A 15128-nucleotide genomic window follows, 5' to 3' on the forward strand; every position below is an offset into this window, starting at 1 on the left:
CTCACCTAAATACATTGTATTTTTTGCCTATTTACTAAATGTCATGAATTCAATATCCAATTGAAATTGGCTTCTACGTGCACTGGCCCTGATACCATGACCTCCTTAGATGGTCGATCTATGCACCGACACGCTGATTGTCACAGATAATTAATGTCACCCATCTTACATGAGCATACAGTGGGGCTGAGATTGTCAAATCCCATTTAACACATTTACTAGACTATAAAACCGGCTCTTCTTGTCGAGCAGTCCCATAGCAGGTATTCCTGGGTACCTACAAGACGCAGCGCTCTGTATGAGAGAATCGGAACATTGCAAATATAAGAATAATAAGAGTAATAATTTGTAATGGTAGGTTCTTACGCACGGTTTGTATGCATATAATATATAAATTATTTATTTTTAATTGTCATTCTAATGATATACATGTTGATTGCATGTGATTCTCAGGATGTCCTGGATGCAGATTTACATTCCAAACTCTTTTGGAACTTGGAGGCGAGATCTACGCAAAGATGGATAACGGATTTTTTTACGCGAGTACACACCACCTGCGACGTTCCCCCTAACGCTATTTTTGGACCGTGTGAGCTCAAGCACACCTCTGTTTATGACAGCATTGCGTTCATCGCTCTCAAGTCTATAGATAGAATAACTGCACCATACATTTTAAGGGTAAGAACACTTTCCAAATCTACGCGTCATCAAATATAATGTTCCAAAACAAATCTTACAGTTTTCTTGTTTCTGCATGACAATACAACTGTTTATTTTTGTCTATACAGGTGGATACTTCAGCGCCCAACACGCGCAGCGGTGGTCCGATGTGGTTGCGCCTAGTGCAGTCAGCCCGGAGCGGTGAAGAACAGAACTTGGAAGCTTATGTTAAGAATGGACAACTATTCTACAGAGCACTCCGGGCAATCCAGAAGGAAGAAGAGCTGTTAGTCTGGTATGGGAAAGAACTTTCCAACCTTTTGCTACTGAAACCACTGCAGATACTAAGCAAAGGTATTGATATCACCTTCTCTACGATTTACATCTTCACTTACAGCTCCGGAAAAAGTTAAGAGACCACTGCACCTTTTTTATTCCAAAAAAGTCGAAAAGGTTTTGAGTGAGGAGCAGAAGTGTTAAAATTAAGAGACCACTGCAAACTGAACGCTTCTGTTCCTCACTCAAAACTTTCCTTCTCAACTTTTGTGCAAAGGAAACAAAAAGGTACAGTGGTCTTAATTTCTTCCGGAGCTGTATATGTTAATATGCTTATTTTTCAAAGCAATTTTTATAGTTAATGTATTTTTTATAATGAATGCAATTGCATAAATAAAACACACTAGATTTGTCAATACAATTGTAAAATTCTACAATATTTGTATAAATAAACCACTATTAATCTTTATCCATCCTAACTAGGTGCTGGTCTCTACAGATGTGTCAACTGCGACCAACGCTTTGGGTCAGAGTTCCCCTTTTTGGCCCATCGGAGATTCATCTGCACCCTGAGACAACCAAACAGCCTCACAAAACTTGGACATGACAAACCCAACACCAACCATGACAACTCGGATTCAGTGAATGCTAACAAACTGGGCCATAAACAAAACGATCCACAGGATGGAAAACCTACAACGGACTTCCACAATCTAGCCCGAGATATGGAAAATACCGGAAATAAGACAGGTTTTTCTGGCGTCCAGTCGGCTGGTGCCCTAAAAAGGAAACGCATGGAGGTAGAAGGGGACTGTAGTAGCTCGCGGATTCCTATCCTCAAGCAGGAACCAGTGGACAGAGGATACTGCGACTTGAGCATGATTCAACAACCTTGCCCAGTCTCCTGTCACATGCCCCCTATTCCAATCAGAAAGGCATCCACTGAAGACGGACCCACTCGACCTCAACTGTCGCTAAAGAAGTCAGAGATTGAAGTGCTCACAACCAACTCACGAAATCAGAACGATCAGACCGGCAGTGGACGAGGAGTTGATCAGAGACACCCAAAAAATATGTTGTCTAAATATATTTTGCGCTCAGGGGAAACCTCCACTGACACTCTTGTAGGCACCTCTATCTTCAGCAACGTCTCTGTCCCAGAAAACAGAAGTGTCTTCTCCCAGGCTCCACGGTCTGTTCCACTACACCACACTATCCCCCTGCTTGATAGGACTAAATCCACCATTGCCAAAACCCAATTTCACAGACCGATTCTGGTCAAGGGTATTTCAAAACCGAGGCACCCTCTCTACAGCCCAGCAGCTCTCTGGACCAGGCCCCCAGACAGGCACCTGGTCCAGGTTCCCCCATCTCCAGTGCTCCTGGCTCCTTCCGTCCCACGGCTCTCACCCCACTTCCTGCCGGTTCAGAACTGGTGCGCCAAATGCAACCTCTCCTTCCGTCTCACATCTGACCTGGTGCAGCACATGAGGTCTCTCCACAAGAGGGCGCTGGACGCAACGGTGTCAGGTTCCGGGATTAAACAACAGTACAAGGATAAAGAGGACAGGCTCAAGTGTTCCATCTGCAGCGAGGTTTTCAGACAACGCCACCACCTCGCACGACACTTGACTTCTCACACATGAGTTTACTGACTTGTGATCATTAGTTTCATTTAGTATTTAAGTATTCAATTTGAAATATACATTAACAATACAATTACATTTTATTTTAAACATGACCAACTCTGCTCAAATCACTTTTCCTTTAGAAATAGCAATTTAGAGTTCCCTCTTAAGATTGTAAAATGTAATTTTTTTTCAATGCCATTTATTTTTTATATTCTTTCACAATAAAAGCTTATTTTTTAGATTAGTTACAATAGTGTTGGTGTTGATGTGACTTGATAGTAACTTTAGTTGTGAACACTAGATGGCTCTATAGAGCTGTTTACAGGAGAAAAAAACATTGCTTCACTTTTCTTTTATTTTCCTTGGAAAGAAAATATACCTCTTATTTAACATAAGATCTATATTCAGAGTACCCTGATAAATAACACATTGGGGTGGTCAAACAGTTTTAAAAAATCATGATACAAAACCAAGTAGTGAAAAAACAACATAATACATAGCCCGACATATAATATTTGTAAAAAAAAAATAGCTGCAAGGTAATGAAACACATAGGCCAATAATGATACAAAAATGGAAAAAGCAGAGTTATCTATTCACAGGCTATTCAGTCATATTCATATTTCTTTCACCAAACATGAGATGGGTTTCGAGGTTTGTTTCTTGTCAGCGTCATCACAAATATTTCAGTCATTTCTGACATGTACAAAACACACTATTTAAGAGTCACAAATGAAGAAGCTTATATATTCTAAGAACACTGAGCAAGCCAACCAGCAACAAGCTCATTACACTATAGAAAGACTCCTTCAGAAAAGCTTAAAAAATCTAAGTAACCATTGTGACCCACTGGTATAAAAAATAAGTAACACTGTGTGTGTGTGTGGGTAGACTAATGAGTCATCTGTCAGTACAGTGCGAGAGGCAACATCTTTAGTTCTTCAAGCATAGAAGGAGGCGTGCTTTGAAAAGTTCTTTCTCCCATCCTTTGTGAATCTTTACTTTTTAGACCCTTGCTCACCGATGCTCTCTATGCAACAGGGACGACCTGCAAGGCAAAAAACACCATGCATTTATTTTAGATAAAAGCAATGCATGAATCATTGAAGCAGACATGACAATACAATGAACAGCTTTTCAGTCATCGACTGTGGGAAAGATCGGGGAGGGTTCTACTAATGGAAGCCATGCGGCAGCGGTGGATGTTCCCCGGCGGCATCGGCCACAGAGTTACGCACCTCAGAGACCTGCGGCTGTCTTTCTCCATGTGGTTCTCAGGACCTTCCGTCTCGTAGGACGCTAGGTGCAACTCGTCCTCCGTGAAGACAGGCGTGGTGACCAGGTACTGCAGGATCTTCCTGTCTCTGTCGAACGGACACGTCACCTGACGCCACACCAGGAACTCACTGACCTGCTTCGCCAGCTCCCACAGTTTCTGAGATGAACAGGAAACATGCAAATGACGACAACAATGAGTTTTCCGCCCACTACCTCGACACAAAATAGTACTAGTTGAAGTGATGTCCCTACTTCCTTCTAACGTAACGCCCTTTCACCTTCCAACTTTGATTTAGTCCGCTATTGGGGTTCAATGCACTATGCAACATAAAAACAGGCAGGCAATCAGTAATATCATTTCCGCACATTGTGGTAAGACTCACCTCAAAGTTGACGTGACCGTTGGGTAGCCGGCTAGCACATCCTTCATTGAGGAAGTATATGTCCTTGATAAGAAGGCTGAAGAAGGGGATGACAATCTTCTCCTGGTTGCTGTGTGCTGTGATAGACCTCTGGGTGGCTCCTTGTAAGGCAGTGCGGTAGTTACTGAAGTTACTGGAGGGGTCCATTTGGTGCTCCAGTATGTCAAACTTGTCCGTGTTTACTTTGCTCCAGGTCTTCTTCAGTCTTGACACAGGACTCATGTTCATGCCAGCTGTGTGGAGGAAGTGAAGGATTGCAGTCAAATCCATTTCAATTCAGTGTCTTCAGGAAGTATACTTACATTCCAAGCATTCTACTGCCTAGAATTTAAACTATTTTAAAGCCAGCTGTGCTTTTTTTTTGTAGTTGACGAAATTGGAAATATCTTCATTACAAACAAAATATTTTCATAATGTCAAGCGAAGCATTGTGTTATTCGGTTACCCTGTGGCTGTTTTCAAAGCCCTATAGTGTACTGTAACTTACTAATGATAGCCATGAGGGAGTTGAAGTTGCCGATGTTGAAGCATTCTCTAGCCACGTCTATGAAGAACTCCAAGGCGCGAGCTCTGTGCTTTTTCTTTACTGGCTGGAAGGACAATAAGCAAACATCAAACCAATGGTAAATTGTATAAATGAAAATGATAGAAGGGATATAAGGGAAGGAGGGGAGAGAATGACAGTAGACTTGGGAGAGAAAGAAACAGAGTTGGGAAGAGTGCACTCACCATACAGATTTCTGTTGCTACTAGGTAGCTGAGTCTGTTGAACCAAGCCACATAGGCCTCCAGGTTAGTGGTCTTGCGTTTTCTAAAGAAACTCTGAGAGGAAAGACAGTCCAAGGTTACTGTTTTAGAGGTATTATAGAGAATCCAAGACAGTGCTGTTGTCAGAAACTTTCAATATGTTTTGTTTCATTTTAGGGAAAATAAGCTGTTTCTCAGGGTAATATGTTATTTCTTGATGTTAACTGAACATGCTTCAAACACTGAAATCATTTCACGACACATTCAGTAGTCCCATCATAATAAAAAAAAAAATCTCATGTAACCAGTTGTAAGTATTGGACAATTATGTGAAAAGTAATGGACAATGTTATGTGGAAGGTAGTGGACAATATTATGTGAAAAGTAATGGACAATGTTATGTGGAAGGTAGTGGACAATATTATGTGAAAGGCAATGGACAATGTTATGTGGAAGGTAGTGGACAATGTTATGTGAAAGGTAGTGGACAATGTTATGTGAAAGGCAATGGACAATGTTATGTGAAAGGTAGTGGACAATGTTATGTGAAAGGTAGTGGACAATGTTATGTAAAAGGCAATGGACAATGTTATGTAAAAGGCAATGGACAATGTTATGTGAAAGGTAGTGGACAATGTTATGTGAAAGGTAGTGGACAATGTTATGTGAAAGGCAATGGACAATGTTATGTGGAAGGTAGTGGACAATGTTATGTGAAAGGTAGTGGACAATGTTATGTGAAAGGCAATGGACAATGTTATGTGAAAGGCAATGGACAATGTTATGTGGAAGGTAGTGGACAATGTTATGTGGAAGGTAGTGGACAATGTTATGTGAAAGGTAGTGGACAATGTTATGTGAAAGGCAATGGACAATGTTACGTGGAAGGTAGTGGACAATGTTATGTGGAAGGTAGTGGACAATGTTATGTGAAAGGTAGTGGACAATGTTATGTGAAAGGCAATGGACAATGTTACGTGGAAGGTAGTGGACAATGTTATGTGGAAGGTAGTGGACAATGTTATGTGAAAGGTAGTTGACAATGTTATGTGAAAGGCAATGAACAATGTTCTGTGGAAGGTAGTGGACAATGTTATGTGAAAGGTAGTGGACAATGTTATGTGAAAGGCAATGGACAATGTTATGTGGAAGGTAGTGGACAATGTTATGTGGAAGGTAGTGGACAATGTTATGTGAAAGGTAGTGGACAATGTTATGTGAAAGGCAATGGACAATGTTACGTGGAAGGTAGTGGACAATGTTATGTGGAAGGTAGTATACAATGTTATGTGAAAGGTAGTTGACAATGTTATGTGAAAGGCAATGAACAATGTTCTGTGGAAGGTAGTGGACAATGTTATGTGAAAAGTAATGGATAATGTTATTTGAAAGGCAGTGGACAATGTTATGTGGAAGGTAGTGGACAATGTTATGTGGAAGGTAGTGGACAAAGTTATGTGAAAGGTAGTGGACAATATTATGTGGAAGGTAGTGGACAATGTTGTGTGGAAGGTAGTGGAAAATGTTATGTGGAAGTTAGTGGACAATGTTATATGGAAGGTAGTGGACAATGTTATGTGAAAGGTAGTGGACAATGTTATGTGAAAGGCAATGAACAATGTTATGTGGAAGGTAGTGGACAATGTTATGTGAAAGGCAATGGACAATGTTATGTAGAAGGTAGTGGACAATGTTATATGGAAGGTAGTGGACAATGTTATGTGAAAGGCAGTGGACAATATTATGGGGAAGGTAGTAGACAATATTATGTGGATGGTGGTGGACAATGTTATTTGGTAGGTAGTGGATAATTTTATGTGAAAGGTAGTGGACAATGTTATGTGGAATATAGTGTACAACATAATGTCAAGAGTAGACAAGGCCTACCTTGTGATTGTCCAGGGGATCTTTCACCCCAAAGGCTTGGATGAACTCCTCTGGTCCGATGAAACTCAGTCTGTCCTGGAAGGGTAAATTAAAGAATTACAGAGAGAATGTCTGAAGCAATACTGTATTTCTACATTTACTTTACTTTAATCGCAAGATCAAGGAATGTCTCTAATTGACACCTAATTCTGAACACCAAAGAGACCGTTCGGTTATCCTTTGAACACAGCGTATAATAATGAATTACTAACATTGTACCGAATCTTCGCTTCTCACCAGTTCAATGTGTGTCAGCTGCTGGGCCAGTATGAACGCATCATCACATACGCTCAGAACGTCACTCCTTTGTCCACTCTGCTGCTTGGCCTTCAGAGCGGTGGGTCTCTCGGCTGCGGAGGCGTTGAGCGTGGCAATAGCTTCCTCGTACTGGCCCAGGGCTGCCAACCTCCGGATCAACCGCTGAGTCATCTGCTGCATGGCTCTCCACGAGTACTGATGTAACAGCATGTGGAACCAGACATTAACTCACGTACTCCAGGTCATACGTGAGTACAGCACAAGAGATCAACATACATGCTGCATATTGCATGTGAGTACAATGTAATATTGGTGTTAAATCTGCGTACAATATAATGTACACGGGGACAAAACAACATAACAACGAATCTATCCATGTATTCAATGCTTTATACAGGTACAGATATGACACAACAGACAAGCATAGGATCAATCAATGTGTCTAATGTTAAGGAGCACTGGGACGGCGTGATCAAAAACAGAGATGTCAACGTCGTGGTCAAAGAAAGTCTGTGCTGCTGACATAATGATGAAGCACTCAGGCCATTATCACACCCACAACACGTCGCGGGTGTGCGATCTCACCACCTACACTGTCACTGCTGACATTGCACATTCATGACACCCATAACACATGTATGAATAAATTACACAACAATGACACAAGACCATCAGCCGGTCGGGCTCCTCTTTCATCAAGCTCAGTTCGTGCCTTTAATGACGTCTGATGTAAAACTCAACGGTAACTGGTCCAAGCAACACGTCTAAAATCATGTCAACTGTCATCTCTGATGAGTCAGTATATTTAAAGGTCCTGACCTCATCCCCTCTGGCCAGGTGATGGCTCATCTCTTTCAGGCAACGCATCATCCTCTCATCCCGGAAGTCGTAGGGAAACGTCTCGGTCCACTCCGTCAGCAGCTGCACCATCTTCGGAGCCACGTCCCGTATTCTGATCTGAGGTAAGCCAAGGAGAATGAAGTGCCGATTGTTAGAAGCTCAGGATGTGGTATCCACTCATTTGTGTTCAGAACTACTGTGTGTGTGTGTGTGTGTGTGTGTACCTTGTCGAGCAGCAGGTCTCCAGAGCGGTGCTGCTCCACACACAGGTGACACACCCGTGACATGAGCTCGAACGGGTGGAGGAAGAGACGGGAACTCAGCAGGAAGGTAAATACGTATGACCTCTGATGGAGAACAGGAGAGAAGAAAGTCTGGTATCATTGCCATCCCACACCAAACTCAGAAAATACAGCTCAGCTCTTGCCATTCACAAGGAATCTAATTACCTAATATATACAATATATCCATTAGCTGTTAAGGAATATAATGGATGCATGCCTTATGGACTTAGCATATGACCCAAAACAACTGTAGCCTATTTGGCTTAACACAGCCAGTAAATGCCGTAATACAGCAGATTGTTTTTCATGCTTTAGGGAACGTGTGTTTTCACTGTTGTTTCATCATGGTGGTATTATTTCAGACTACAAAATTAGCTCATTATCTCATAATTCTTTACATGCTTCGACCTAAAGTAATGGCAAATACTTCTATGTTAAGAATTGATTGTTTATTTTGTAGTTGTTTGTTGAAAGGAAGACAACACTCACATCGGGGTAGTAGTCCACTGTAGGAACTAAGTGCTGGATCAGGGCCTCCAAGGAGCCAGAAACAAGACTGTTGTCATGGTAGCACATGTCCCCGTAGCTCGCTTCCACAGGCTGGTGGTATTTGTGGAGATTGTTGTTGTTGTAAGGACTAGGGCTGAACTTGCCAGCATATGGTGTTGTGGGAGGCATAATGACCTGTGAAAGAGACAAAATGTATATATGTAAAAATATCAAAACTATGTCAAAGGTTTCTTTTGAATAGTGTCACTAGAATGGCATTTCTCTATAGAGGTTGTGTGTGTGTGTATCTGTGTGCCTATTTGTTTGGGTGTTAATTTTAGCTAATTAGGATGAACGTGCAACAGCTACTCTCCCTGAGGTCCACACAAAACATCAAACACATTACAGACTAGAAAACTGTTACAGACAACAGCTGTACATACTTGATAATATCACATTCTATTAAAATGCATTAGAAAAAAATGATATAAAGTTTTTCACACTTGTTTACGTTACTATGACAAGGAGAAAAACTGAACTGTGAATAAATGCTGGCAGTGTGACTCTAATAACAGCCTATTGCTCTTGACTCCAAATCTGCGCAATTCTGGTAAGCCTGTTTTACCACAGTATCATTCACCCACCTTCCTGGCACCTCCTATCCCTGATCTCTACCTGCTGTCTTCCGTAATGGAGAATCCAACTTCATTCTAGAAGTTTCCTCACCCTGAAATAATAATTTTAACTTGGCCGCTTACATTTGTCCTATTTTAAGGTTTATTTCACACATGTAATTTTTGAAATGTGTTTTTCATTTTTAGAGTGGGGTCAGACATTTACCATATTGTTTCAGGTCACCAATCTGGGTCAACACTGTTGGCTGTATGACTCAATCTAGTAACCTTTCCGTTACTGGTCACACGCAACGGCAGTAATCAGGTAGGGTGAGAATGTTTCAGAATAAACATCTCAAATATAAAATGCTCATACATGCCACTGACGATTTTTAGCTAGCTGTGGCCAAAGTTTGCTGAAGTTTAAAATGTATGTTTAAAGGAAACTGAACCACGGACAACAGTTTCTCTTGGCCAATAGACTACATCTCTGGTGAGGGACCATCTAACATCCAGTTGAAAAAAATGGGAAATCCTCCTTTAATGCTGTTAAGCGATTAAATGTGATTTATCCTCTATGCTGTATAGCCTGAGAGGCAGCATTAATGACGATGACCTGCCACAACAAGAGTTGATGATCTCCTACACAATAGATGTTTTCAACCAATCCCTACCGGGCATTACTATAAGCAGGGACCCCCTACCCAGTAAAGATCTGTCTGTCTAGAGCCTGCCTCATTCAAATGAAAGTGACATGCTATGACTAATGGAACAGGCTAAAACTACAGCCTGGCTTGGGTTGAATAGGTCCATGTTGAAACAGATACAAATGTAATATGACTGAGTATAAATGATATAAACTGGTTACCAATGCAACTAGTAAAGTAAAGAATGTGATGTCATACCAATGGTATATTGTCTCTGATACCACTGTTTTAAGCCAATCTGCATTCAGGATCCACCAGGTTTATAATGGCCATTCAACAATGCTGTTTCAATAAGAAACCACTTTCCCACATCCTGCAATGTAGCACAGACAGGATCAGTACACCCAGATTTGACCTAAGTCTGATAAGAGCAGCCAATATTTATGAAAATAAGATGGTTGGTAAAGACAGACATAACTCATTCCCACACAGGTCCCACACTGTTAGTCTGTTTACCACTTCCCAGACCAGTGTACTGTAACCAGTTAACCACAGTACAGTACTGGAGCTTAGACAGTATAAACACAACCTCACCCACACTGCTGGCACAGTTCATTACTATTGAATCATGCGGTCTTTTTATAGGGAAAGCAACAGTCTTCCATAGAACCCTGCTGGGATGAACTTACCTCAGTCACTCGTCACAACACGAGTGAGTAATGAGGGCTAACGCATGCCAGCCTAGTAATTGTATGTGGGCTGACTAAAGCAAAACAATAACACTTAAGCTTCAAATCACATGAAAGTATATGAAACGGAACTACAGCTTATTTAATATGAAATTGTAAGCGCAACCTGCCGCAATTGGTAAGAATCGACGTTTTATGATTTGCAAATATTTAGGGAGTTTTATTTTGTGCTTTTCGATATTATTGTTTTGAATTCAAGAAATGCAATATCTAAGCCATCTTAAAGTAATTTTTTCACTAAATTCACTAAATCCTCAAACACAAATTTATTTGTAAAATAGAAGCTTTTGGGAATGCATCACATAACCGTTTTGTTTTTACAATACCACATTAATCTTTTTTAAATATAATAACTTTCTAAGCGAATATATTGTGATGAACTTACCTCAACTGGATGGGAATCCTTATTGTAACAGTGTAGCAAAGATGTGGACTATTTGCATCAAATAAAAATGATTCCAAGTTTTTCGCAATACAAAAAAGGAATAAATTAATCCTTCAATGATATTCCTCGGAATTAAGTGAACAAAAGTACCAGTGATCAGTGTTTTTAAAGCATGAAATTCCTAATCGTACGGTCCATCTATTGTGTCTGGCCGATCTTTAGAATCCCAAGTAATTCGAAACTGCGACCACGACCAGCCGTATTCAAATGACTTGCAGAAAGCCGCGAAACACAGCCTATAATAGGCTTATAGGCGGATACTTCTTCATAGAGGTAAGCCAATCACAGGAAAGGATCTGAAAAATCGAAAGGTTACAGCATTTCCATTGGTCGGTTTTCCATCCATCGATTCTCTTTGAACAACATCGGGTCATGTTCATACTGTTCCATAATAATATTTTTCAGAAATGGAAGAAAGGAAAATGACTTGCTAGAGTGAGAGGTTGAAGGCATATGGCCAGGATGTTTGCATTCTCCAACGGCTGTGGTAAACCACATTGTGTGTAAAATATGTCTAAATTATCTCAGGAAAAAGTTCAAACTTTGCAGTTTTACATTTCAGAATATTTTATTACTGAAACTATAAAAAAACAGCATATGTCATTATTCCACATTTAGGCACGGACCCAATTAAAAATGTGTGTCAAACGCTTCATAACTTATAAAACACTTGTAAACTATAAACTAATAATTAATCATTTATAACGTTATTACTTAATTATAAAGCAATTGAAATACCAAATTAAGCAATAATGCAGAAAGGGGCGTGGTATATGGCCAATATAACACGCTAAGGGGAGTTATTTGGCAAGCAATGCAGAGTGCCTGGAAACCCATGGTATATTGATAACATACCACATACACTCAAGATGCCTTATTGCTATAATGAACAGGTTACAATTGCAGTTAGAACAGGAAAGATTATGGTGTCATACCAGTGGTATATGCTCTCATAAACCACAGCTTTCAGGATTCTAACTACCAGGTTTATAATTGGAATGTTGAATCCTGAATGATGATTGGCTGGTACATCACTTTTACTCCTCTAATTGCATTGGTAACTAGTTTATAATAACAATAAAGCATGTTGGGGATTTGTGGTATTTACTATGTTCTGTGGCTGAGTACTGTATCCAGGAATTGCACAATGTGTTGTGACTAAGAACAGCGCTTATCTGTGGTATATTGTCATATTGATCTTTGTCTTATCTTAAATATGTTAATGGAAGTTTGGAAACAAACAGGCGATCATGTTTTCTGATAGCTATCATAGCTACAGGTGTTTTAATAGCAGGTAGTGCACTTCCTTAAATAGTGGGTGCCAACTTTTATGAGTCACATTACATAAACATGGTTTGATGATATACAGAGAACAGAGAATGAGCCCCCAGCTTGTGGGTTGTTTTCATTCACGGCAGAGTGTGCGCCTGTCAATCAGAGACTTCATTTTTTCATGCAGGAAAAGCAGACGCCTGCGATGACCATTGGGTTATACATTCTGTTATTAAACAGTACCCACACCCACATCATCCACCTGACAACGCTGCTCGCTGGGGATGCTTCCGGCTCTAGCTTGGCAAGGGCCCTTGTGGATTCTTTTTTTCTCCAACTGGATTCCACCCACAGTGTCAGGGCATTGGGGCCCACTGCTTCCCTCACAGATTGGCAGCGTAGGATGGACACAGACACACACACACACACACACATACACACACACTGACAGCCTAAGCGGACCGACTGCTGCCTGCCATAAACATTCAGCTTGAGCTTCCACCCACACACCTCTCACCATTCACTCAGCTGAAACCCGGTCAGGACTCAGAACACTTCGGAAAGAACCTTTTTTCTATTCCTGATGGCGGTACATGTTCCGTTATTTGTTAATACTGTAGGAGGTGGATGTTGAGAGTAAGATGTTGTTTACAGTATCAAATGGGTTTTAAAATAAATGTTGGCAGTTGTTGTTTACTTTCTCCAGTACCCGAGCCAGGGATGTTTTTGTTGTTGTTTTATATGTGTGATCTGCTTTGATTTAACACATGTATCAGTAGTATGATCTAATGCATTAGCTTTCACCTCTATAAAACCGCATAGTACTTCAGTGTCAACATAGCACCTCCTCTCATTGCATTGTGCAAGGTTAACTTTAATAAAGAATGTTTGTTACTGGCCTAACGTTCACATTCCAATAAAGAGGAAAAAAAGATTACTCTGGGAACTCTAGGGGAAAATAAACATATGGAGTAGCCCAGACATAATAGCGTACAGCGTAGCATTGGTATGCTATTGTTTAAGTGCTATGGCAGACGGACCTCTATGTGAGATCAGAGACGAGACTAGCTGGGTGACGAGGGGGAGACAGGGCTGGGGGGACATGGGGGAGGGGTGAGTCTCTGACTCACCAAGCTTCCAGTAAGTGCTCGGTATGAGTCAGCAGCTGACATGATGGCTCCCCTTTGACCTGCTGGGGTCCAACACGGAGCTTTCCCCTGTAAGACAAGTCAGACTTAATGACCCTGCAAAGTAGTCCGTCTCCCACCACTGTCCGAGGCTTAATGGGTGTCACTTGACACTTTCCTTCTGCCGAAGACACAAACGACCCTCGCACACCCACGCGCACATCGCCAGGGACAACCACAGCCGCAGAGCTCTTCTGTGTGGCAGAACGATGACGGACAGTGGCTGGATGGTGGCCAGGTTCTGGGCAGTCTTGGCTGGGTCTGGTTGTTTTCTACGCTCCTCACTACCACTTCTCCTCCACCCTCTGTTTTCCTCTGTTTTTACTGAGGACTACTGGGAAATGGAAAGTGCCAGTGGAAGCCCCCATTTCCTGATCAGATCACCCAACCCGCTTGCATGTCCCAAGCAGATATATCTGTCACAAAATACTGTGTCAGATGAACAGGGAGTTGTCTTCCACTGGAAATGCACTGGCCTCACTCATGAACCGCTGCTGTGTTTGGGACCAATAAGAACGTCTTTGCTGGTGAAAAAAACGCTATTCAAAAGCTTACTGTGAGCTAAACTGTGATTTACTACAGTGTACTGTAAACTATGCATATTCAGCACATGTGATCATTTCATTGATCTCGGTGCCCGAGAGTGTTGCTGATGTGCACATTACGCAGTGCCTCAAGAGTATTTAGTTAATTGAAAGCTTTCCTGTTTTTGTTATCTTCCCCAGTAAACTGTTATTTCTATATTCAACAAGGGCCAGTTGGTGTCGTTCAATGGAGATAAAGTGAAGTCTGTTTACTTCAGTGGCATGTGTGATTTTACAACATGCTGTGGTTTCGCAGGACCGGTTTGTTTTCTCTCTCTTTGCCCATTAGAAAATAATTAGGCTGAAGTGTTTTTGAGGCAGGCAGAGCCACGTGCAGGACCTCGCTGCAGGTGCACGGAGCGGGAGCCATATGAATGTGACACAAACAGGAAGCTTTGTGTTCTCAGCAGGCCTGCTGTGGGCCACCTTGGACTGGCTGCCAGCGCCTGAAATTAGCCCCGGATTCTATAATGCACCCCGCTTGACTCGCTGCAGTTGGGCTCGGGTCAAAGGGAGTGCACTACATTGTGAATAGGGGTCCGTTTAGGAGGCATGCACTGCCTTCACTCTTGTTGATCCTCAGTCTGAGAACCGACCGGTATTATTGTCATTTGTCAGTACGATCTTCTCCAGACACATGAAATTAAATTCAGCGAGTCACTGCTCCAAGTTAATCATTCTGTTTACTGAAGCACAAGAACAACAAGCAGTGCTTGTTTGTGTTTTAGTGTGTACATGTTTTTGTGTGTGTGTATGTGTGTTTGAGTGCCTGTGTGTCAAGTATTCGTCTGGTGACTTGGCCTGATTTCTACATGAACG

General features: G+C 41.5%; 2 protein-coding genes across 3 annotated transcripts; one reads left to right on the forward strand and one right to left on the reverse strand.

The window, feature by feature from the left end:
• Positions 1–270: 270 nt before the first annotated feature.
• Positions 271–2822, forward strand: si:dkeyp-41f9.4 (PR domain zinc finger protein 8). The gene is made up of 4 exons (XM_010877686.3): positions 271–354; positions 454–678; positions 789–1014; positions 1420–2822. Exons 1-4 carry the CDS (start codon positions 352–354, stop codon positions 2580–2582), a joined length of 1617 nt encoding a protein of 538 aa, XP_010875988.2. The 5' UTR covers positions 271–351; the 3' UTR covers positions 2583–2822.
• An 80-nt stretch (positions 2823–2902) lies between these two features.
• rasgef1bb (RasGEF domain family, member 1Bb) lies at positions 2903–11460 on the reverse strand. Of its 2 annotated transcripts, none has more exons than XM_010877668.4 (11): positions 11207–11460; positions 8812–9006; positions 8263–8385; positions 8018–8155; positions 7178–7393; positions 6902–6976; positions 4997–5089; positions 4755–4857; positions 4229–4500; positions 3806–4002; positions 2903–3615 (listed from the first exon to the last, which is right to left on the reverse strand). In XM_010877668.4, exons 2-11 carry the CDS (start codon positions 8998–9000, stop codon positions 3585–3587), a joined length of 1437 nt encoding a protein of 478 aa, XP_010875970.1. In that variant the 5' UTR covers positions 9001–9006; positions 11207–11460; the 3' UTR covers positions 2903–3584. The 2 variants fall into 2 exon arrangements, with proteins under 2 accessions (XP_010875970.1, XP_010875971.1); XM_010877669.5 differs by lacking the exon at positions 11207–11460 and adding an exon at positions 10331–10445.
• Between the last annotated feature and the right edge of the window lie 3668 nt (positions 11461–15128).

The sequence above is a fragment of the Esox lucius genome, chromosome 14 (assembly GCF_011004845.1).
Source record: "Esox lucius isolate fEsoLuc1 chromosome 14, fEsoLuc1.pri, whole genome shotgun sequence".
Taxonomy (NCBI): Eukaryota; Metazoa; Chordata; class Actinopteri; order Esociformes; family Esocidae; genus Esox; species Esox lucius.